Source organism: Heptranchias perlo, chromosome 30 (assembly GCF_035084215.1).
Source record: "Heptranchias perlo isolate sHepPer1 chromosome 30, sHepPer1.hap1, whole genome shotgun sequence".
Lineage (NCBI taxonomy): Eukaryota > Metazoa > Chordata > Chondrichthyes > Hexanchiformes > Hexanchidae > Heptranchias > Heptranchias perlo.
Genome location: NC_090354.1, coordinates 6,200,895 through 6,227,149, shown reverse-complemented (window position 1 = coordinate 6,227,149; position 26,255 = coordinate 6,200,895). Strand labels below are relative to the sequence as shown.

General features: G+C 43.3%; 1 protein-coding gene across 1 annotated transcript in view; it reads left to right on the top strand.

Annotated features, from left to right (window-relative positions):
* Positions 1-20,431, top strand: part of LOC137299854 (plexin domain-containing protein 1-like) — a 212,399-nt gene extending 191,968 nt beyond the window's left edge. Inside the window, exons 13-14 of the mRNA XM_067968792.1 lie at positions 7,200-7,360; positions 18,802-20,431. Of these exons, the coding sequence (XP_067824893.1) occupies positions 7,200-7,360; positions 18,802-18,921 (281 nt within the window). The 3' untranslated portion in view covers positions 18,922-20,431. The remainder of the gene's footprint in view (positions 1-7,199; positions 7,361-18,801) is intronic.
* The last annotated feature ends 5,824 nt before the right edge of the window (positions 20,432-26,255 follow it).

Below are 26,255 nucleotides of genomic sequence, written 5' to 3'. Positions count from 1 at the left end.
AGGAGTCAGCCATTTAAGACTGAGATGAGGAGGAATTTCTTCACTCAGAGGGTTGTGAATCTTTGGAATTCTCTACCCCAGAGGGCTGTGGATGCTCAGTCGTTGAGTATATTCAAGACTGAGATCGATAGATTTTTGGACTCTAGGGGAATCAAGGGATATGGGGATCGGGCGGGAAAGTGGAGTTGAGGTCGAAGATCAGCCATGATCTTATTGAATGGCGGAGCAGGCTCGAGGGGCCGTATGGCCTACTCCTGCTCCAATTTCTTATGTTTATAGGCCTTGAAATAAAGCACATGTAAAGCAGCCCACAAAAGTGGGGGAGGATTGTAAAATGATAGTGTTTACATGTTCTTTGATATGACTCACGCGAAATATCATGAAGATCAAGAGTAATTATACAGATTCAATAACCCTCTGTGCTCTTCCGAGAAAATGATTGGTTAGTAAATGTCATCCGCAGAAAATATTCAATCAGTGACATGGAGAAACTTATCTTACAATTATATCCTGACTAATTTTCAAACAAACACAAGAATTGACCTTTAAATGGTCCTTTTGCCTGGCCACAGACAGGATTTATTTATTCTCCCCACACCCCAACCAAAAAATATTTTTGCTGCTTAATCTCTTGGGTCTGCTTCAACCAGGACTCAGTCAAACATACCACTGATCGCTCTACAACTTTGCCGCTCTGCGCTCGGATGGGAGCACTGTCCAACTGTAAGGCACCATATCCTATCCTCATCCTCCGAGACTCTGTGTCTCTATTATGTTTTCAGGCTGGTTGAGTAAAGGGACTGCGATTGTAGTCTTCAGGTTATGTTAAATGGTGAGAGTAGTGGTGAGAGTGTGGAACTCACTGCCACATGGAGTGGTTGAGGTGAATAGCATAGATGCATTTAAGGGGAAGCTAGATAAGCACATGCGGGAGAGAGAAATAGAAGGATGTGTCGATAGGGTGGGAGGAAGCTCGTGTGGAGTATTAGCACCGGCATAGACCTGTTGGGCCGAATGGCCTGATTCTGTGCTGCAAATTCTATGTAATTCTAAGTGAATCTCCAATCTTCATCTTTACTTTTATGCTCTCCAGCAAGAACCATAAATAGTCAGTCTTTTCTCTCTCACATTTTCTCTTGATTTATTTTTTACTCATGCGATCCTCCCTAAGACTTAAATTCTTCATACTTTATCTCAAGGCCTATAAAGCTGAACTGAGCCCTGCCGCTCACTCTTAATACAGAAATATGTGCATGTGGCCAAGGCTCAGTGAATGCAACTGAATGCACAGCCATTATCCCTACTCTCTGTCGCCTTTCGCTCAGCCAATTTCTAAATGGTGAAAAGTTAAAAACAGTGGATGTCCAAAGGGACTTAGGGGTTCAGGTACATAGATCATTGAAGTGTCATGAACAGGTGCAGAAAATAATCAATAAGGCTAATGGAATTCTGGCCTTTATATCTAGAGGACTAGAGTACAAGGGGGCAGAAGTTATGCTGCAGCTACACAAAACCCTGGTTAGACCGCACCTGGAGTACTGTGAGCAGTTATGAGCACCGCACCATATTGGCCTTGCGGGGAGTGCAGCGTAGGTTTACTAGAATGATACCAGGACTTCAAGGGTTAAGTTACGAGGAGAGATTACACAAATTGGGGTTGTATTCTCTAGAGTTTCGAAGGTTAAGGGGTGATGTGATTGAAGTTTATAGGATATTAAGGGGAACAGATAGGGTGGATAGAGAGAAACTATTTCTGCTGGTTGGGGATTCTAGGAGTAGGGGGCACTGGCTGTGCATTCAGTTTATATTGTTCTCTGTATCGTGGAGGTGAGGTCTTCATACTAGAAAAATGACACTGGTTCAAAGACAGGCTAATGGCAGGACAGACGCACGCTGGTGCCCCTCAGACAACATTATGAAAATGACAGGCAGGAAAAGACCAGCTGATCCATCAAGCCCGCCCCACGCTCATGATGGCTGGAGCATCATGACCAGACACTTCTTAGCCCCCCCACCCCTCCCCCCCCCCCCCCCCCTCCGCCCTAACCATAGCCATGAAATCTCCTGGGAGAGGCAAGAACCCAGAGAAAAACCCAGGGCCAATAAGACAAAAAATATGGTGTAAAATTCCTCTCCGACCACCTCAGGTGATCGAAACCAGTCCAAGAGATCACATGGACCAAGTGTTGTCTGGACCTTCATGGTCTGATGGTGGGTTTGAGCTCAGCTCTGAATATCACCCCTGGGCTCTTTTGAAACAGGATGTAAAAGTCGAGGGAGACCAAGACCATCCTTCTCTGTGCACTGTCCTGTGTCAATGTGCACCAGCCAAACCAATATTACGTTTACACGTTACTGCTCCAGCATCGGTTCGCCATTCAATTGTGATGTCATCCCAATTCGTACGGCTCTTTTGAGGCTACTTCATTATTTTCTTTATATTTTCAATTTAATTTTTTTAAGCCTTTACTCTGGTGGGGGTGGCGGGGGGGTGGGTATGGGGAGAGTGTTCCAAACCCTTGGCTCTTGCCGTCCTAATTCTCTGAGCTTAGGTAAGGTGATGTGTCCCTGTGCAAGAGGCTTGCCCACCATGATGCTGAAATGGAAAGAAGGAGCTTGCATTTATATAGCGCCTTTCACAACCTCAGGACATCCCAAAACACTTTACAACCAATGAGGTACCTTTAAAGTGTAGTCACTGTTGTTATGTAGGAAACATCAATTTGTACATGGCAAGGTCCCACAAACAGCAATGAAATAAATGACCACATCTTCTGTTTTAGGTGTTGGTTTAGGGATAATATTGACCAAGACATTGGGGAGAACTCCCTTGCTCTTCTTCGAATAGTGCCATGGGATTTTTTACGTCCACCTGAGAGGGCAGATGGTGCCTCAATTTAACATCTCATCTGAAAGACTCCCTCGGTACTGCACTGAAAATGCTGAGAAATTCACAGAAACTACTTCTGTGAATTTCCCAGTACTTTGGTTTTAGAGAATTTTAAACATTATGATGTTTTTTTGCACACGACAGACCGATGGCTGAGCAAACAAATAGCCTTTTGTCTGGTGGAGCAAAGGGGGGAAGCTCTGTAAATGTTGCTCAGTGACAGATAGAGGAGAACATTTTTGGGACATCACTGTATCATTTTATTGCTCACTAAATATGAATGAAAACCGTATGCAGTGCTAAAGAAAGACAGAAAGCTTTTCATTTATATAACACCTTCATGACCTCAGTACGTCCCAAAGTGCTTTACAGCCAATGAAGTACTTTTGAAGTGTGGTCACTGTTGTAATGTAGGAAACATGGCAGCCGGTTTGCGCACAGCAAGATCCCACAAACATCAGTGTGATAATGACTAGGTAATCTGTTTTCAATGATGTTGGTTGAGGGATAAATATCGGCCAGGGCAATGTTGGATGTAAATACCAATAAAGGAGCTTACACAACAGCATAATAGAGTAACTGTACTGTCCGGTGTGGTACTGAGTCCTGCAGGCAGGAAGGTCCATATCCGATCCCTGGTCTGTGCTGAGTTAGTTGATCTCAACTGGAGCAGCAGCTGAGGCACTATAATTGGCCTCAATACCCCTGGGTTAGTGCATGGAATATCAATCACTGTCCCTGCTCCTGATCACTGACCAGTGACTCCTGCTGGAAAGTGTGGGCATCAGGTGGGAGACAGGATCGGACTTGACTGTGATGCGTCCCACAGCTGACCCACTCTCTGAGCTACTTAGACAGGATACTGGCCGGGGCGAGGAGTTGGAGGGTGGTCGGCACCCATGGGAACTGCACCCCAGGAGCGCCAGCAGAGAAGGAGGAGAACATTTTTTTTTTAAATATACATGTTGATAGAACGCTCTTCACCAACCCACACCTGAGAGGAGATTCTAACTGAGAAGAGGTCCAACTGGGAGGAGCTGGGATCTGAATGACTGTTCAGGTTTCATCACATAGTGGTTTTGCCAGGAAACCTTTCTGTAGAGATCATAAACATACATCCATTTGGCAGCCAGCCAGATCCTTGGAACATAGTGTTCCAGGGCATCCATCAGGCGAATGGAGAAAAAGATTCAGAAATCAACCCATAGAACCTGGATCTCAACCAAACCATCCAATACTGTGGCATGTTGGACCCAGATTATCGTCTAACATAAAACACTGCGATTAATTTTAACGGGTATAATAAGCTAAAGGTCCCTTTGGAACTGTTCTGGAATATTAATTTAACAAACTGAGGTTAGGAAATTTCAATTGAAAAATTAAAATGTCCTGACCTCAGCTTGTTCATTTCTGTTACAAATGGACACGGTGTTCAAGAGGAAGGGATTAGTCTGTGTGCTATTGTACTGTGGGGACACTGAGCTTCAGTCCAATTCATAAAGGTCACAGCTGTTTTAGAAAGTCATTATTTCATGCAAAGGTTTAAGAACATAAGAACATAAGAAATAGGAGCAGGAGTAGGCCAATCGGCCCCTCGAGCCTGCTCCGCCATTCAATAAGATCATGATGTGGAGATGCCGGTGATGGACTGGGGTTGACAATTGTAAACAATTTTACAACACCAAGTTATAGTCCAGCAACATTTGCCTGAGGAAGGAGAAAATCTCCGAAAGCTTGTGAATTTAAAATAAAATTGCTGGACTATAACTTGGTGTTGTAAAATTGTTTACAATAAGATCATGGCTGTTCTGATCCTAACCTCAAATCTAAATTCATGTCCAATTTCCTGCCCGCTCCCCATAACCCCTAATTCCCTTTACTTCTAGGAAACTGTCTATTTCTGTTTTAAATTTATTTAATGATGTAGCTTCCACAGCTTCCTGGGGCAGCAAATTCCACAGACCTACTACTCTCTGAGTGAAGAAGTTTCTCCTCATCTCAGTTTTGAAAGAGCAGCCCCTTATTCTAAGATTATGCCCCCTAGTTCTAGTTTCACCCATCCGTGGGAACATCCTTACCGCATCCACCCGATCAAGCCCCTTCACAATCTTATATGTTTCAATAAAATCGCCTCTCATTCTTCTGAACTCCAATGAGTAGAGTCCCAATCTACTCAACCTCTCCTCATATGTCTGCCCCCTCATCCCCGGGATTAACCGAGTGAACCTTCTTTGTACTGCCTCGAGAGCAAGTATGTCTTTTCTTAAGTATGGACACCAAAACTGTATGCAGTGTTCCAGGTGCGGTCTCACCAATACCTTATATAACTGCAGCAATACCTCCCTGTTTTTATATTCTATCCCCCGAGCAATAAAAGCCAACATTCCGTTGGTCTTCTTGATCACCTGCTGCACCTGCATACTAACTTTTTGATTTTCTTGCACTAGGACCCCCAGATCCCTTTGTACTGCAGTATTTTCCAGTTTCACGCCATTAAGATAATAACTTGCTCTCTGATTTTTCCTGCCAAAGTGCATAACCTCACATTTTCCAATATTGTATTGCATCTGCCAAATCTCCGCCCACTCACCCAGCCTGTCTATATCCCCCTGTAGGTTTTTTATGTCCTCCTCACTCTCCACTTTCCCTCCCACCTTTGTATCATCTAATTGATTTAACTTTCCTCATTATAAAGCTGATCAAAAAAGGATGAACATTGGGATCTTGAGTATGGAATTGTGGAATTCATAACACCATTCTCCTGAATTCAGCATTCCTGTTCAACAATGTTTGGCTAAACAGGCAATGGCCTTCACCTAAACTCAGACACATGCACCGCTGTTACCATGGCTTGGTACTAAGTGATTTCTTCTCCCACCCAGGTACAGGCCCCATCACTAGATCCCAGCACTTGCGATTTAGGTAACATGTGGTTGACTCTTAACTGCCCTCTAAAGTGGCCTAGCAAGCCACTCAGTTTGTCAGGGTAACTAGGGATGGGCAATAAATGCCAATCTTGCCAACGACACCACATCTTCAGAATGAATTCAAACACTAATGGTGATCCAAGGTCCTAGCCCCCACTGCTCATTCATATAAAGTTCTGTAAGCCTTAGGTATGAGTTTCACCATTTTTATTATCTTCTTGGTGACTTTCTGGCTGAGCGGTGATCTGGTGCTTACCAGTGCCACATTGGAACCAACCACTGGAGCCCAGTAAGGAGCAGATTCACCCACAGATTTTTCCTTCACTGCTCACCCTGTGGGAGGTGATGGGCATGAAGTATCATTCAACCAATATGGTGCACAAAAACTACGGGTATCTAAATGGGTGAAGTAACTAAGGGACTGGGTGGGAGAGGAAATCATTTGGTGCCAAGCTAAAGCTGTAGCTAATCACGGAAGAGCGTCGCTGTGATTTATTAAGAGGGGGGAGCCACTATTCACTGGATGAGTAATTCCTTTCATTCATAATTCATTGGGAGACTTTCCCTCTGAATTCAATATCTATACAAGTAACAATACACAAGTAGCTGTCTTAAGAAGAGCAACAAGACAGATCCCTGGGGTTAGAGAAATGAGCAATGAGGAACGAAAAGATACGATGGGGCCCTCAGGCCTCAAAAAGAGATGTTTCAAAGAAGGATCTTACAGAGTTATATAAGTTAACCCAGGCAATATATTTCAGATACATCAGGAAAGCAGGACAAGGCAGCAAATGTTCAGGGTTGGAAAGGGTAATTTTAGTTAAATGCCAGGGAGTATTCATAAAATCGTGGAATGATACAGCACAGAAGGAGGCCATTCGGCCCATTGTGCCTGTGCCTATATTGTGATCAAAAGCCAAATCAGGCAACCAGGAAAGGGGGGGGGGGGTGGTGGGGGGGGTGGTGGTGAGGCCAAGACACTGGAGCCATTTAAGAAACAAGTAGATGCTGTAACTCTGGAAGAATAAGATCAAATGGACCCAAAGGCCTTCTTCATCTGAACCAATCTTGCTTCTTGTGTGTTACTGTAGAGGGACAGTTGAATGCAGTCTGCAGGGATATGTATTCACCCTGCTCGATCAGCCCTTTCTAAAAAAGAAAAGGGAAAGACTTGTGTTTATACAGCGCCTTTCACAATCTCGGGACATCCCAAAACGCTTTACAGCCAATGAAATACTTTTGAAGTGTAGTCACTGTTGTACTGTATAAATATTTAATATGAACCTTCTGTTGTAGGGACAGCTGAACCCAGCTTATGACGCCTTAATTAATTAGGTTTTTACTGTTCTCTTCTTTCCCTGCCTCCCTGTGTTCTCTTGCAGCTATCACAGATGACAGTCCTTCAGAGAAGAAAGGAGGCCCTGTGCACACTGGTGTGGTGGTGGGCATTGTGCTGGCGGTTATTGTAATCGCTGTCATTATACTAGTCGTTATCTACATTAACAGTCATCCCCTGTCTCCCACTGCCTTATTTTTTATTGAGGTGAGCTGAAATTTCTTTTTATGTATCCATTTAAAAGTGTATGAGCATCTTGGGGTAATCACATGTGACACACACCTGCTGCTTACCGTCAGAGGCTGATTGACATTGAGGCAGCCACATCTCAGGAGAGTTACATTAGAAGATTTACCTTGCTCTCCATTTGGTATGTTGGATTACGCAGGGCAAGTTCAGGATCCGAGGGTTGGGCCATGCTCAAAGGGAGCGTAGATGAGCCTAGACGTTACAGTGTTGTAGCCCCCCTGGAATGGGCTCAACGCTGGGAACACTGAATTTACCTCGGAAATAAATAGGTAGCTACCCTAATGGTTCAGTGGTTGGATGCATTGCACGCTGCGGTACTGAGCAAGATGGACAGGAGAAGCCCAGGTTTGATATTTGGTTTGTGCCAATCTTGGCTGTGGCAGCAGGTGGGGTGGTACAACTGGCCTCAGTCCCCTTAGCCGGAGAGTTAAAATCCCCCAGGCTTCCGGCTCCTGTTTGCTGCCAGTGACCCCTAAAGTGGAAGCTCGATGTCAGCCGATGACAAGGGCTCATCACTCTTGCCTTCCATGGTTGAACAGCCTGCTGACGCTCACTATCTAGGCTATGCATGAAGAACGGTCTCCAAAATGGCAGCAAAGACATCCAAATATTTGCCTACAGAATATACTGTATAAGATGGCTTCTTTTTCAGTACACTGTTCCAAGGTCTGCTCCTCATATACACAGGGGTGATTCTGGTCACGTCCAATGTTTTTGTAATTATAATGAGGAATAAATTACTGCTTATCACCCTGGGCTTGAAATTGTGAGATGGAATATGACAGTTCTAGTAATATATGTCAAAACAGGAAGGTGAGGATTTACTGGGGCAATTCGGAAGGAAAAGAGACAGTAAATTATTGATTTCTGTCAGCAAATAAAATCGTGGGGATCTTTGAAATGAACCACAATTTTAAATTAAAGCAGGGTAAACTCTTTTTCACTTTACTTACAAAAAAACTGCCTAATCTATTTGCACTGAGAGCCACAAAAGCCCTATTTTAGATTTTTGAACTCCGCAGTCTGCTTTGAAACTGTTGCTTTGAACTGGATGTTTTCATATTTTTTAAGATTCCCTATGTTATGAATTTTTCCAATTAATATTACATAATGTATAACAGAGACAGAATTTATTCACATCAAAACATAACCGATCTGTAAGGTGCCTACAGGAGAAATTATTTTGAGTTTGCTCGAATGTGACAGTGGGTTACCCATCACCTGCCCTGTGAGGGACACGTTAGATTATGGTCCCTGTTGGTTACATTAGTAAAGACATTTTCCATTGTGACGCTGTGATATAAGGAAAGTCTCAGGTTTGGTCCATGCCTGTGCTGCATTAGCCGATCTGAGCCATGAACGTTCCAGTTGGCTACAGCTCCCCTCAGTATGGGAAATGGATGTGATATGTCCCCAGGTCCATTAGCTTACTGACAATCGCACGTGAATTATGGTCACTTGGAGTACATACCAAACAAGGAAGCGATCATTCCAATGTGCTAGTGTCGCTCAGTATCTATTTTGAGACACACTTTTCTTTAACCTACCTCCTGATGTGATGTAGGCTTGGTGACACAGCACTACATTTTACAAAGCCTTCACCTGTTACAACAATGTAAATCAAAATGAATCACTCCATCACCAGCACTGGAAACACCCCAGCCTGGAGCCTCATGATCATCCACTCTCTGTCTCAAGGTCCCAGTATGACAATCGTGTGAATTTTCACTGAGTCTTTCTCACTGGAGAGCAAGAGAAACCAAGTGGCCATGGGTGAGATAAAGCCGTCTCACCATCCACAGTGCTAATGATAGGTCCCTGGTAAAACTATAGGTCCTACAGCAAGAGAAACAAAGAACTTGCATTTATATAATGACTGTCACAGCCTCAGGATGTCCTAAAGCACTTTACAACCAATGAAGTACTTTTTGAAGTGCACTCACTGTTGTAATGTAGGAAACACGGCAGCTTATTTGCACACAGCAATGTCCCACAAACAGCAATGAGATATCGTTTTAGTGATGGTGGTTGAGGGATAAATATTGGCCTGGACATCAGGTAGAACTCCCCTGCTGTTCTTCAAAATAGTGCCATGGGATCTTTTACGTCCAACTGAGAGGGTAGATGGGGCCGCAGTTTAACATCTCATCCGACAGTGCAGCACTCCCTCAATACTGCACTGGAATGTCAACCTAGATTTTGTGCTCAAGAGTCTGGAGTGGGACTCCAAACCCACAACCTTCTGACTCAGAGGTGAGAGTGTTACCAACTGAGCCAAGGCATAGAATGAATGAACAAGAGTTTGGTCCAAGGGAGCTCTACATTGCAGGGGTGAATGGGTATGGTTTTATTCATTGGAATTCTATGCTTGGATCAGAATTATCTCTGATTCAAGCATGGATTCCTCTGGAGTTGGTTGTGTTTAAAGCTGGATAATTTCCAAAAATAAAGAAACAAATGACAGTCTGGAGCATTGGAAACTTTCCAGAGACAGCAACGTATCAGGATGGGAAGGAAAGATCAGTCTGGGTAGCCAGTAATTCCATCACAGCCTGGCACAGCTGGAGGAGAAATGGAGACAAAACAAAAAAAAAATATTATTTAAGACTCTGATGGAAATATCCAAAGTTATGAAGGCTTCAATTAGGTAAATCGGGAGGAACTATATCTGCTGGTCGGTGAGTTGGCAACTAGAGGACATAAATTTAAAACCATCAAAAGAACGAAGGGAGAGGTGAGGCGAATTTTTTTTGAAGCCGAGTGTTGTTAGGACATGAATTTCCCCACCAGAAACAGTAATCAAAACAGAATCCATTTCCACATCGTTCACCTGAGGAAGGAGGTAGCCTCTGAAAGCTTGTGAATTTAAAATAAAATTGCTGGACTATAACTTGGTGTTGTAAAATTGTTTACAGCTTTTAGAACATAAGTGGATAAATATTTGAAAAAGAAAAACTTAAAATGATATGGGCAAAGGGCAGGGCAATGGAACTAGGTCAATTGCTCCTTCAGAGAGCAGAAATGCCTTCGTTCTGTGCTGTAAATGCCATGAGCACCAAACACGATACTTTAAATGTATTTGTCAGGAAGCCAGAGGTGTTCCTGGAGGTTGGCAGCCTATAACTTTGCTCCCATGGCACAGTTTACCATTATTCAGATTAAAAAGCTTCATGTGAACTATACCCTGGGGAGTCCTTGCTTCTAATTCTGAATTTTAATACATTTGCAACTGGGTCGTAATTCTCTCGTTATAGCACTCAGGTGCTTAATGAAAAGATCACTGGCATTGCAAATGGTCCTGATGCTCAGACTTTAAAAATAAAATATAGGCCCAATGGGAGCCATTATCTTCTAGCTTCTCTAATGAGGCTTCAGTCTCACCCTCACCAACATCTCAGGTCAAATCAGGCAGGGCTCAGTGCTTGTGGAAATCTTTGACTCGGTAACTGTGACCTGTTTAAATTTGCTTCCCTAACAGTATTCACACAGCAGATAAGACCAACACTGCACAACAATGCAAGTGATGCATTAAGTCAATTCAGTCCTGTTTGCTTGTCCAGGTTTGCCATTTAATCCTTCAAAGAATTTATACATCAGCAGATGAATTAAACAAAATTAGACAGTGGGATATAACACATGATAAAAGCCCTGTTCCTGAATGGCCACAGGGATATTCTCCACTGAGTTAGACACTGGGATAAGAGTTGCAACTCAGTGCTTTGGTCAGCTCTCGGCCCTACCAGACAGCCTGACTCACTAACGATACCTGGAAGGATAGATTTGTCTCTGGGGACTGGGATTCTTCTCACTTGGCTCCAGATAACTCCAGAGAATGGAGCCCTAATGGGTAGTGTAGTGGTTATGTTACTGGAACTTGTAACCCAGAGGCCTAACTATTAATTCTAGATGATGTGAGTTTAAATCCACCATTGTAGTTTGAGAATTTGAATTCCGTTTTAAAAATCTGCTACAGTGGTTCAAGAAGAAGGCCCACTTCCACCTTCTCAGAGTGAATAAGGGTGGGCAATAAATGCCAGCCTTGCCAGTAATGCTCACATCCTGAAAATGAATTTTAAAAAAGACAAGCAGTGTCCTTCTCTGGTAAGCTGCTCAATTTTAACTACTTAAACCCCAGTAGTACCCCTGTGCACACTTGAGGGGTCCTTAAGTCTCAGCCCTGCCAAACTGCTCTAAGTTCTCTGGCGTTACATAAGGGGGATGTGTCTTGACAGGGAAAAGAGTGTGCAGTCTGTGTTGGGCAACTCGGAAATCAGGTGGGTGTAGGTTTCTCAGTAGCTTAAACATGGTGATGGATTTCAGTGTGCATCAGACCAAAAACCAAATTCCAACACAAAGCAGACTAGAATTTTCACTATTATCCCAATTTACATTGGATTGTGATGCCTGTAATGAACTGCAAGTGCTTGTTGAACCATACACCTGTATGAGCCACTACTTTCAAGAAAAGAGGGAAGGAATTGCAATTGGAGGAAGAAATGCTACAAGTCAGGAAAAAAGAACAGTTTTGGGCGAGAGGAAAGATAACCTCAACGTCTTAGAACTGCAATATGAAATTAAGTTTGCCAGGGCAGGTCAAAATACTTCTCAACTGAGGCTTGAGTTTTAGAAGGTGGAAGCTGGGTAACAGTCAATGGCTACAACCAATTTCTATCACCGAGCGATTGTTACTGTTATAATGAATACTTTTGCCATGTTCAAATCAAACCAGACCTTTAGCACACAGGACTAAGTGCACTCCTGATGCAGATCTGTACAGTTCAGTTCATTACAAAAAGCAGAATCAACATCTGCAACCCAGAGCCCCATGTTACATTCCACAATATTTCAAATTGACCTTCTGTGACAATGTTCACTGACAAACATATTTTCGAACTTAGTGGCTTCAGCAGCTGGCACCTCTAACTGGGCTTGTGCATAAATTAAGGCCCAGATTCATCCAAGGCTTGAAGAGGCCCAAGTCTTCAAATTATTTGAAATTTCAGTTAGAACCTGAACTTACTTTATGACACTCTTTTCCCTGTCAAGACACATCCCCCTTATGTAACGCCAGAGAACTTAGAGCAGTTTGGCAGGGCTGAGACTTAAGGACCCCTCAAGTGAGAACAGGGGTACTACTGGGGTTTAAGTAGTTAAAATTTTTAAACGGTTCAGGTTATTACACCTAATTACATTTTTCAGTTTTCGTGCGGAAGTGTAATGGCTGCCTTCTGTTTTTGTTGAGGAATGTGATTCTCAGATCTGGTTGATCTCTGTTAACAACATGAGCAGTGATGCATGCACCACAAACTCCGTTCCCTAGCCAGCGACTCAATCCCTCTCCCTGGCCACTGTCTTAGGCTGAAGCAGACCGTTCGGAACCTTAGCATCCTATTTGACCCTGAACTGAGCTTCTGACCCCATATCCTCTCCATCACCAAGACCGCCTACTTCCACCTCCATAACATCGCCCGTCTCTGCCCCTGCCTCAGCTCACCTGCTGCTGAAACCCTCATCCATGCCTTTGTTACCTCTAGACTTGACTATTCCAATGCTCTCCTGGCCAGCCTCCCATCTTGCACCCTCCGTAAACCTGAGCTCATCCAAAACTCTGCTGCCCGTATCCAAACTCGCATCAAGTCCCATTCACCCATCACCCCTGTGCTCGCTGACCTAACATCGGCACCCAGTCCCCCAACGCCTCAATTTTAAAATTCTGATCCTTGTTTTCAAATCCCACCATGGCCTCGCCCCTCCCTATCTCTGTAACCTCCTCCAGCCCTACAACCCTCGGAGATCTCTGCACTCCTCCAATTCTTAAAACCTACCTCTTTGACCAAGCTTTTGGTCACCTGTCCTAATATCTTCTTATGTGGCTCGGTGTCAAATTTTGTTTGATAATCGCTCCTGTGAAGCACCTTGGGACGTTTTACTGCGTTAAAGTCACTGTATAAAAGCAAGTTGTTGTTGTTGATGGTACAGACTAATCTGGAAGCCAGTATGATTGCTACGTTCATACAGGCACAAAAAAATTGGTCTGCATGCAAGAAAACAGCATTACCAAGGTAGCATTATGCGAAGGCTACAGTGTGGCCATTTGAGTATCATCTCACTTAAAGTAGTCTTGTGGTGGCCTATGAATAGGATTTAGCGCTCTTAAAAATCATATTGCGTGGGTAGAAGCCGGTTGATCTAGAGATCTGAGCTGTGATACATAGGACAAACTGATTGACACTAGTGTTCGGTTCTTGTAAACTCAATAACTGAAACTGCACATAGCAACTCTGATTAGAGGCACAGGCTGGAAATAGAGTGTGCTGACAGTATAACATTCTCATATGTACCACGACCTTCTATGCTTCGTGGTTCTCAAGCTCCATTATCCCTAAGTGGTGTGCAGTACGCACATCCAAATGGCAGATCCGCGTAACCATGCTCCTTAGCAGAGGTGAAACCGTATTATTAACTGAGCATCATCATTATTTCTCGAAATCACATGGCGTATAGCTGCAACCAGTTTCATGCCTGTTACAAAACATAGATAAATGAGTACCATTACACAGTGGTTCTGCTGTAAGGATTTCAGCACAGTGCAGATCACTTCAGAGCACTTTTAAGAAGAATTCGACCCAATGATAAACCTTTTCCATGTATAAATCTATTTTCACCGCATAGTTATGTACCACATATAAATCAATTCCGTATGATTATCTTTTTTATTTCAGATCATAACTTCGGTCCAGGGTTATTTAAGATTGATTTTCTGCTCTTTGCATACCTTGTTTATGGCCACTCATCTGCAAGACAATTTAGTGGACAAAATCAGATGACATCATTGTATCACCGATAGTGTCTGTCCTTAAACATTTTTTTCACTTCGAAAACGCAAAATCCCTGCCCTGGATAAACTCATGTTGCACCAGATATTGGTCCTGAAATTCTGCACAGGATCTACCGATAGCTCCAGCAGAAGACCAGTAGAATCCCAACAGCATTTCAAGGCCGTTGTATCTGCTACAACTTGAACGTGCTCTGGTGGCAAAAACAACTTCAAGTACGACTAGGTATTGGTCGATTTGTGGACCAAGCCTGCTGAAAAAACAGTCGATACCAAGCTGATTCATTCCGTCAAAAAGGAGCTGCATAAATATATGTCTGGGACCGGGGTTGGAGGTTATAGGGATGAGTATAGACAGGCGCCACCTCTTTGTACCATTGCTCACCAACTGTTTCTCCTCTGTGAAGCACCCTAGGAATATTTGCTAAATTAAAGGTGCTATATAGATGCAGGTTGTTGACTAAGATAATCAAATATTCCATGGGATACTTTGTTTTCGAGACTGGGGAACAGCAGTAGAGTGTTGTCTGCGGAGGGCAGTAGAACAGGGTTGAATTTGTTGATGTGAGGATAGATGAATGTTCTGGAGTTGTTGCTTTAGGGGATCTTGTCGTATTTATACAGAACTTTCCATCTGGAGATTATGTGAGTGGAGTAGAGTCTGTGATAGGGTGGATCATACGTGCTCTGTGGAAGAAGTGGGCTTTGATGGGCTGACTGGCGTTTCTTGTTCTATGTTTTTTTTAATTTAAGACATTATTCCAGGAACCAAGTCTAGTTGAAATCCCTTTAATTAACCATTTATTTTCATTACCACCCGTGGTAAGATTTCCTTGGTATGCTTCATGTAGTAAAATTGTAACCACGTTTATAAAGATTGTGTTTACAATGTTGCTACATATGGTGCACAGACACGTCTTCCTCTCAAATGTCCACGTCAAGGAAATAATTGCACAACAATGTGATATCTAAAGAGCCACTCCTCAAAATCCAGTCACATAAATATCAGTTCTGCCTGAGCTTATACAGGTCAAATTCAACTTGAACTCAGTGGAATCTCCATTTTCTTCCATAATGGAGGGGATTCCCTTGTTGACTAATAGAAATTGGCAGATAATCAAAATTCTCTGAGTCATGATCCTACCCTTGTGGTACACCAATCCCCTCAGAACAGGAATGAAGATGAGTACAATGCAAATAAAAGAAACAATCTGTAGTTTAATTCGCCAAGAAAAAGGAGATGAAATACAGATAACAGAAGAAGCTGTGCAATGAGATTCATGACACCATCCAGGACAATGCAGCCCGCTTGATTGGCACCCCATCCACCACCCTAAACATTCATTCCCTTCACCACCAGCGCACAGTGGCTCCAGTGTGTACCATCCACTGGATGCACTGCAGCAACTCGCCAAAGCTTCTTCGACAGCACCTCCCAAACCCGCAACCTCTACCACCTAGAAGGACAAGGGCAGCAGGCACATGGGAACACCACCGCCTGCACGTTCCCCTCCAAGTCACACACCATCCCGACTTGGAAATATATCGCCGATCCTTCATCGTCGCTGGGTCAAAATCCTGGAATTCTCTACCTTACAGCACTGTGGGAGATCCTTCACCACACGGACTGCAGCGGTTCAAGAAGGCGACTCACCACCACCTCCTCAAGGGCAATTAGGGATGGGCAATAAATGCTGGCCTTGCTAGTGATGCCCACATCCCATGAATGAATAAAAAACAAATTCCCACACAAGGCTTTGTCTTGCAAGAATTCTGGTGTTTAACCGGGTTGGAAAAAGTTCAGGTTGTAGAATAAACCAATGCTGTATACTGCACAATGGGTGTCATTTTCTAACTTTGCACATAAAGGAACTCCCATGTTGGGTGACTTAACCAGTCAACGGCCAACTTAGTCACATAGACCCCTTTTTAAGATGTCACTCAAGTACAGACAAGTCTTAGAAAGTTGTGATTGTCATCCTGTCAGAACTTTAGCAAGATAGTGCGTGACACTGATAACAAAATCTAGCAGGTTCAGTGTGGGATTTCCACGGGTCTTCTGCCAAAGTTACAGTGGAGGAGTGGGAGAACCCCCATAGAAAGTCACCCTAGGGGTTGCCAACCCTCCAGGATTGACCTGGAGTCTCCAGGAATTGAAGATTAATCTCCAGGACATTCCTGCGAGCAATCCTGGAGAAAAATCATGGGGGAGGGGGTCATTAAATAAATTGTGATTTTTTTTCTCATTTCTTTGAACATTTTTGTTCATTAGTTATAGAAATATTGCAGATTGGGGTGGGGGTAAAGACTGTTAGATTGAGAGTCAACAATCATCCAATCAGGCAACGAAGAGTCTGTTCGCTTTCCAATTGGTGTGGGAAGGCGGAGCGCGAGGATGGACGTGTCGGGCGACCAATGGCGAGAGTGTTGGGGGAGGGGGCGATTGGAGGTCATGTAATGAAATCTTTCAGAATACATCCAATCAGAGTTGGTAACCCTAAGTCACCTCCTCGGGTCTTTACAGACTGAAGACAGGCTGACCTTTGGCCTTGACCAAACATCCAGCCTCCCCTCGGTTCAGCAACACAGTGGACGTGTGTGACCCTTATTTCTGCTTTTAAGTGCAATGTGGTGATGATTCAATGTGGAAAATAAAAGCTGAAAAATATTAGTCGTTAGAATTATAAATTTCCAGCTCTTCAAAGTGGAATCTCTTTATTGGCTTTTGTTGCACTTTTAAGCAAAAACAAAACGAACAGTGTGCAAGTCACAAAGTGCATATGGTTCCAAGGGAACAGCATGATCTCTAACCTTCTCCTTCATTCCCAATTCACTTTTTCCATTCTTTATGTCATCTATCATTTTTCTGATTAGTGGTCTGTGCTTATTAAAACCATATATTCTGGCAGCCAGGCAGGTCCTTAATGGCCTGTTTCTAGTTATAGCCATTCTTAATATCTCTAGTAGATAGCGTTAAAGATTTATATTTAATAATGGTCTGTTCACATCAGTGCATATTATGCATTAACAACAGGCAGTGACCCTGGTCCTTAGTTAGCTGATGAGATTACAGTTGGGGAACTACAATTAGCCCCATTGCCCCTGGAATAGGAAGAGGAAAATCAGCTCCTGATCATTATCCAGTGAACTCTTGTGGAAATTGGGTGGCTGTGTTGACAGCGGGTAAGGAAATGATCGGCCTCTGTGTAATGCCGTCCACTGTCAAAGAGCCTGCAGATACTCATTGGCGAAGTTTGGAGATTAAGGGGAAGCTAGATAAACACAACAGGAAGAAAGGAATGGAAGGTTACGCTGATTGGGTTCGATGAAGTAGGGTGGGAGGAGGTTCGTGTGGAGCATAAATACTGGCATAGACCTGTTGGGCCGAATGGCCTGTTTCTGTGCTGTACATTCTATGTAATTCTGTGTAAAAGATTGGCCACTTGGACATGTTGGTAATGTACTCTGGGCATCAACAGTCAGTGTCTTCATGAGAGGAGAACAACTAGAGATTGAAACAATTAATGAATCTGAAACACTCAGTGTCAATATTTACTTTGTTTCCTCCCACAGGGATAGAGCTATAAAAAATTGCCTGGTAATCATTTATTCTCTTTTTCACATATTTATCCAATTCCCTTTTAAATGCTGTTACAGTCTTTGCCTCATTTCTAGTAAGGTTTTCCATATTCTGTTCACCTTCCATGCGGAGAAATCTCTTCTAACCTCGCTCTGGATTCTCCTAGTGATAATTCTGAGTCTGTGCCCCCTAGTTACAGATTCCCCAAACCGGTAGAAACAGTTTTTCACTATTTACCCTCTCAAATCTTTCATGAATTTTGAAAATTTATATTAAATAACTCCTTAACCACCTCTGTTCCAGTGACCAAAAAAAACAATTTTTTGAGTCTTTCTTCATAATTGTAATCTTTCATTCCTGGCTCCATGACAAACATCAGTGGGGGGCTCCCAAAATTTACATAGACATAGAATTACATAGAATGTACTGCACAGAAACAGGCCATTCGACCCAACTGGTCCATGTCGTTGGTCCACGCGAGCCTCCTCCCACCCTACTTCATCTAACTCGATCAGCAAAATCTTCTATTCCTTTCTCCCTCATGTGTTTATCTAGCTTCCCCTTAAATGCATCTCTGCTAATCATCTCAACTACTCCTTGTGGTAGTGAGTTCCACATTCTAACCACTCTCTGGGTAAAGAAGTTTCTCCTGAATTCCCTATTGGATTTATCAGTGACTATCTTATATTTATGGCCCCTTGTTTTGGTCTCCCCCACAAGTAGAAACATCTTCTCTACCCTATCAAACCCTTTCATAATCTTAAAGACCTCTATCAGGTCAACTCTCAGCCTTGTCTTTTCGAGAGAAAAGAGACCCCAGAATGTTCAATCTTTCCTAATAGGTATACCCTCTCAGCTCTGGTAAAATCCTTGTGAACCTTTTTTTGCACCCTCTATATCCTTTTTACAGCTGTTTCTGCTACTCGTATGATTCCATGTTTAAGGAACATAAATGATCAAATTTCTTCTTGTATCTTCTCTCAGCGTCGCTCTCACAGATGGCCAGCCATGAAGTTCAGAAACAACACTGGACATCCCACCTACACTGAGGTGGAGCCAATGGGCCACGACAAAGAAGGATTCCTGGAAGCTGAACAGTGCTGAGGACCTCCCAGGATAGAGCACTTGACGGGCAAAAGGGCCATGGACTTCCAAACCCATGATATACAGAGTTGTACTCTACTCATTTCTCAGCTACTGTCTGTGGAGGATTACCTTGCAAACCAGCCCCATACAAATGATGGAATAGTGTCCCACTGCTAACCGGCAATCCTACCCTTGTCAGCAAGAGACACTTATTATAGTATATATGATGAAGAATAAGTTACAACTGAGTATATGTACATTTATTTCTTTGAGAACCAGTTGCGTTCAGATCCATATATATATTATATATATAAGACATACCAGGGTATAGGTAGACCTTATACAATGGAGCATTCTCATCCACTTTGCTGGGGAAGTGGGTGGTATTTTGATTTGATTTGTATAATTTATGTCATACAGTGAATAAACCCTGTGTCTCATCCCTTCCCTCTCCACCCCCAAAGATACAGTCTTCGCACCGTCCTTATGCCAGTAATTTGCCTGACACTCGTGGCACCACCAGTGCCATGCAGCATTGCATTGAAGATCTGCTTTTATTTTTGAGTAACCACTTTTTTTTTGTGTGAATTTGCTCCCTGCCGACGCCCTGTGCTGGGCTACGGTCCTGCGGGAGCTCGTAGGTTTCCAGTTCCTCATCCAAGTGGCTGTATTTGACGTGCGGGCCTAGTGGGTGAGTGTCACCAGGATCACAACTGAGACCGTTCCGTTCTCACCCACCGTTCACACATGCACATGCATATGCACACACACATGCATGTATATATACACACACATGCACATACACATGCATAGGCACACATACACAAACAGATGTGTGCACATAGACACACATGCATGTACACACGCGCACACACATACATGTATATATACACACACGTACATATACACATGCATAGGCGCACGCATATACACAAACAGATGCGCGCACATAGGCACACATGCATGTACACACATGTGCACACATACATGTGTATATACACGCACACATGCACATACGCACACGCATGCGTGTATATATGCACACACGTGTGAGCACACACATACATGCATGCACACATGCAAACACACTCAGGCACACATACAATCATGCTCTTTTCAGCACAGATCGCTGGAGACTGACCAGAAGCAGGAACCTTGCCTGATTCTTCTCCCCAGTCCAAAGGCTCTCTGGCCAATTGCAGTGCCCCTACTACCACCCCAGCTGAGATCAGATAACTGAGCACAGTCCAGGGATTGAAAGTGGGACCATCCTGATCTATTTGCCTCAGTACCACACCACATGATGCATTCACCCACTGAACCATTGGGGGAGAGTACTTTTAATTAATTGTATCGTGTACACAACCTTCAGTAAAGAACGGCAAAAATGGTTTGTGAGCATTTACATTCAAATAGTATTTGTAAAATTCGAGAGCAGATTGCGCGTGTCTTGTTATTGGAGCCTATCATTGCTGTAATTGCCTCGTGTCTCACTTGTTCTTGTGCAAATATAGCTTTCAAAGTGTTATTTCCTATCTGCCTACTCTTTGAAAAGCTGTATTTAAATACTTTGCTTGTAAGATTATGCAATACAGCATACTTTTTGAAAGCAAACCAATGTCGGAAAATGATAACACATTCTCAATTTTCAATTTCTAAGAAAGAAAGAAAGAATTTGTTTTTATACAGCACCTTTCATGACCTCAGGACGTCCCAAAGCGCTTTACAGCCAATGAAATACTTTTTGAAGTGTAGTCACCGTTGTTATGTAGGAACAGTGTGCACAATTTGTGCACAGCCAGGTCCCACTAGCAGCAATGAGATAATGACCAGATAATCTATTTTATTCATGTTGGTTGAGGGATAAATATTGTCCAGGGCATCAGGGAGAACGCCCCTGCTCTCCTCCGAACTAGTGCCCTGGGATCTTTTACATCTACCTGAGAGGTGTAGGGAATTCCTTATTTTGTGTGATTCTTGGACACTGGCCAAATAGTCAAGCAAAGAAAGTCATCCTCACTCACGATAGTTTTGTTAATCAGAAGTAATTATTTAATGATGTTATCATTCGTACGAGCATTCATGAAGCTAAATCAAACCATATGACTTTCCTCTATAAAATCCAGTTATACACTTAATAATTCGCAATGTTATTATGTAATGATTTAACAATTCATACACACATCAGGCAAATCATTAATACACTTACAACCTTTAAACCAAGGCTTTTGCCCATCGAGCTTGAAGGTTGATCAGCTCTTCAGAACTCAGGTCCTCTTCTTCTTGCGTGATGTTCAACTGCAGTGTGCGTTCCTTGCGACAGTCGGGTGGTGAGGAAGAGGAGAGACTGTTCTTCTCGCAAAGTCTTTTTATATTGTTTTTTACCAATAGGACGCAGAATTGGGGAGGTTCATTCTTTTTGTTCACTCGCCCCCTGTTGCTATGCCTCAATCATTAACATACTTCAATGATTGACAGTTTAGGCTTTGATCATGTGACTGGAGACCCTTTGATGTAGAAAAGACCATGTGCTCGAACCATGGGTTGTAAAAGGCCCCTTTACTGTCTCTGTTTAAGGCCTTTCATGGACAGATAGCCCCTTAAATTTCTGTGCCCAGACATTCTTAATGGTCCTGACGTCTCCAATTTTGATTGCTTCATTGGCTTCAAATCCATCCTTATACCATTTGACCATATGCTGGTGCAATACTATTTGATGTATTACAAATCCCAGTTCTTTTGAACAAATTACCAGATAGGAATGAGAGGCCCATGCTTTTTTTTCGCATCTATCATTGCTTTCCTGATCCAAACCTTTTGATGTATGTCCTTGTTGCCTTTTCTTACATTACGCCCTGCTGTGTTGAAAAGCTTGTGCGTCCAAAAGCCTGTGTGTTTTGAAAGCCTGACAACACTCCAAGCTCAATATTATCCATCTGGCTTATTTATTTAATAATCTAGATATCTGTCCACAGTACAATGTCTTCGATCCTGAAACTCATACTTCTCCAATGCCATCAGCGTCAGTGAGGGAAAAACAGGATTTGCGAAAACACAGTTTACCACATTACTTCGTTTGCAGGTTTTCAAATGTCTTTGTTCAAAAAGGGTCCAGTTAACTCTTTCCTTCAAATGTCTTTTGTTAAAGGGGTTTTGAACCCCACAGAGGGCAGACGTCAGTTTAACATCTCATCTGAAAGATGGTACCTCCGACAGTGCAGCACTCCCTCAGTACTGCACTGAAGTGTCGGACTAGATTACATGCTGAGGTCTCTGGAGTGGGGTTATGAACCCACTGACCTACTGACTCAGAGGTGAGTGTGCTACTACTGAGCCACAGCTGACACCCCTTTAAAAAACATTCTTTCCCCCCTTCCTACACTGAAGACGCTGACTCATGCTGTGGTTTAGTTTCACAGGCACCAGATAGCCCCATGGCTCTCTAGCCCAGGCAGCCATTCTTTTACGCATGAGCCAGGTTTTTCGACCAAGGGGTGTGGGGGGTAGAGGTGTGGGTGCACATAGCCCAATTCATGTCCTCATTCCCAGTGTACATGCAGAATGGGTGTGTAATTGGCAAATGAATTTTCAATAGAGGTAAGTGTGAGGTGGTGCATTTTGGTAGGAAGAATAAGGAGGTCACATACTCCTCGGAAAATAAGAGTCAAAATGGGGTACAGGAGCAAAGGGATCTGGGGGTACAGATACACAAATCACTAAATGTGGCGCGCAGGTTAATAAAGCCATAAAAAAGGCAATCCAAGCACTAGGGTTCATTACCAGAGGGATAGAATTGAAAAGCAGAGAAGTTATGTTAAATTTGTATAGAACCTTGGTTAGACCACACTTAGAGTACTGTGAACAGTTCTGGTATCCATATTATAAAAAGGAAAGGAGGCATTGGAGGAGGTGAAAAAAAAAATCACAAAGATAATACCAGAACTGAGAGGATGTATTTATCAGGAAAGGCTGAGCAGGCTGGAGGCTCTTTTCTCTAGAAAAGAGAAGGCTGAGGGGTGACCTATTAGAGGTCTTTAAGATAATGATAGGGTTCGATAGGGTAGACGTAAAGAAAATGTTTCCACTTGTCGGGTGCCCAAAACTAGAGGTCATAAATATAAGATAGTCGCTAATAAATCCAATAGGGAATTCAGGAGAAACGTCTTTACCCAAAGAGTGGTTAGAATGTGGAACTTGCTACCACAAGGAGTAGTTGAGGCAAATAGCGTAGATGCATTTAAGGGGAAGCTAGATAAACACATGAGGGAGAAAGGAATAGAAGAATATGCTGATAGGGTTAGATGAAGAGGGGTGGGAGGAGGCTGATGTGGAGCATAAACACCGGGATAGACCAGTTGGGCCGAATGGCCTGTTTCTGTGCTGTGGACTTGATGTTACTCTATGTAACGTGCCCTTTTCCGGGAGGGGTACTCAGGAGGGCTGCCCGTAGCATTGCCCGATTCAGGAGAGAAGTTTGGAAGGAAAACAAAATTAGGAGGGAAGAATGTTCCAGTTGTTCAACAGTGAGCGCCATCGAGTTTGGCACACTGAGAACATTTCCCTCGTAGTGCTGCAAACATTCCTGCTGTATCACATTTTCAGAGCCCAAAGTTGTAGCTGAATTCAGGATTGCTCCAAGCAGCAAGTAAAGTGAGAGAGAGAGAGAAAGAAAAAAATTACCTCATCAACTACTCCTCACCGAGCTTCAGACAGGACTGGCTTGACAGGGAGGTAAAGCTTTGATGGAATTATAATAAGACCTGTTGCAGTAGCTGTTAGCATTAATATAGTCGGATATGTAGATGTGACACCCACTGGCAACAGCTGGGACTGAGACAAAGTCTTAGAGCAGCTTCTTCAAGTCAGATTGAGTCTCATTTTTACAACCTCTACATTTATTATATTGACATAGATTCTGATTCCAGTACCCTGGAGCCCCATTCGAGCTTGCTCAAGGTCACTTCTGCTTTAGCATTGTCGTGAAAGGATGTTTCATTTCAATCTATTCCTCTTAATAATGTCTTATTAATATCGAGGAGTGAGAGGACAGCTTTCGAATACACTATCACTTATGTACCCTGTACCAGCTTATAAAATCAGAATCATTGAGTCATTCAGCACAGAAGGAGGCCATTCGGCCCATCGTGCCTGTGCCAGCTCTTTGAAAGAACTATCCAAATAGTCCCACTCTCCCCTGTTCTTTCCCCGTAGCCCTGCTAACTTTTCCTTTTCAAGTTTATTTCCATTTGCCTTTCGAAAGTTACGATTGAATCTGCTTCCTCCGCCCTTTCAGGCAGCGCATTCCAGATCATAATAACTCACTGCTTAAAAAAAATTTCTCTTCATCTCCCCTCTGGTTCTTTTGCTAATTATCTTAAATCTGTGTCCTCTGGTTATTGACCCTCCTGCCAGTGGAAACAGTTTCTCCCTATCTACTCTATCAAAACTACCCATAATTTTGAACACCTCTATTAAATCTTCCCTTAAACCATTAATGCAGACGTCTGGTTCACCACATGCAGCCGAGTTCTATAAAGATGAGGTATTTGTAATTCTTATTAAGGTGCAGTTATACATCCACTTTTGCATCAGTGTAAACCGGTTTCAACTGTGCATTGATGCAAAAGTTACCAGTTTATCACAAGTGTCAAGTCCCACCCTGATTCCTGAGCGTAATAAAGCCAAGAGAGTGTCTCATACCACTTAAAGTTTGCACCAACTGCAGTCTAAGTACAGCGAAACCTGTAAATTACAGACACCTAAGGGACACTGGCATCAGCTGTCCTTTTTATGCAGGTGACCTTATTTTCAAAATGGTAATTGTGTGTTTTGTAAAAACGTTCCCAACACTCTTGAAGAACCAGTTGAGATTATGATCAGCACCTGATCAGCTGCAACAATGCTAAGAGCTTAAATTTGGAAACAGATATAACAACGAAACTGCTGTACCAAGAGTACAGTACCTGTACAGTGGAAACTGTGCCTGACCACACTCTCAGACGACAGACAACCATGGGGTCGGATGCATGCACATCTTCTGGAGTGCGTTGTCAACATTGGAAGCAGGGACAGCGGCTGCAGTGGGGGGAGATTCAAATCCCGATACCAGCACGGACAAGAAGGAATCCAGTAACAATCCATCGGTCATCATGATATTCAGACTCAGGGACAGAAGGTACTTTGAGCATTTTAACATGTGACATCGGGCTGTGCCCTGTGTTTTAAGTTGTAAAAGGGCTCGATGCTTTGAAGGCTGTCCGCAGTTCATAATTTGCGAGTGTCCATGGTTTCAGAGTGACTGTTGTATATTTTACAATGTAAGTTATTTGGGAACGTCAGTAAGTGTGCGTTTGATTGCAGGTTTTTTGGGAGTGTCCGTTTATACCAGTTTCACTGGAGAATCCAGTGCAAGGCTGCAATTCAAAAGTACCCAGGCAGTCAGCTGGGCCTCTTGGGAACTTTGAACGGAATGTTAATAATGTTAAGAAAAATGGGCCATGCCAGCCTGCTCCCGGCATTAAAGATTAGCTGTCGGGAGAGGAGACTCTACTCATGGACTCAAACATAGACATGCGACACTCCCTCGGTACAACTTATGAATGTGTGCTCCAGTTGCAGAGCCTCATGCACCGGGAGCACACGCTGGAAAATCACAGGCACGATTTTCTGTCTATTGAAATTAAAACGCGAGGAATGCACGCCCAATCTCCCAGCCGGGACCGCGCGTTAGTAAAACTTACCCTCGGTTGTCTCCGCTCCTGGATGCCAAGTGCTGCCAACTGCACACCGCACCCAGTCAATGTTGGCATTAGCTGCAGTATGACTCTAATTTTTTTTATTCATTGGATGTGGGCATCGCTGGCAAGGCCAGCATTTATTGCCCATCCCCAATTGCCCTTGAGAAGGTGGCGGTGAGCTACCATTCTTGAACCGCTGCAGTCCGTACAACTGAGTGGCTTGCTAGGCCATTTCAGAGGGCAGTTAAGAACCAACCACATTGCTGTGGGTCTGGAGTCACATATAGGCCAGACCAGGTAAAGACAGCAGGTATCCTTCCCTAAAGGAAATTAATGAACCAGTTGGGTTTTTACGACAATCCAGTAGTTTCATGGTCACCATTACTGATACTAGCTTTTTAGTCCAGATTTTATTTAATTAACTGAATTCAAATTCCCCAGCTACAGTGGTGGAATTTGAACTCATGTCTCTGGATTATTAGTCCAGGCTACTAGTCCAGTAATGTAACCACTATGTTACAGTACCCTGTGTTCCTGGAGGGCTGGTTTTAACGTCCGGCAGCGGCAGAAAATGGGTGGCAACGGATCGGCTGCCTCCAAACCAATGGGAAAGGA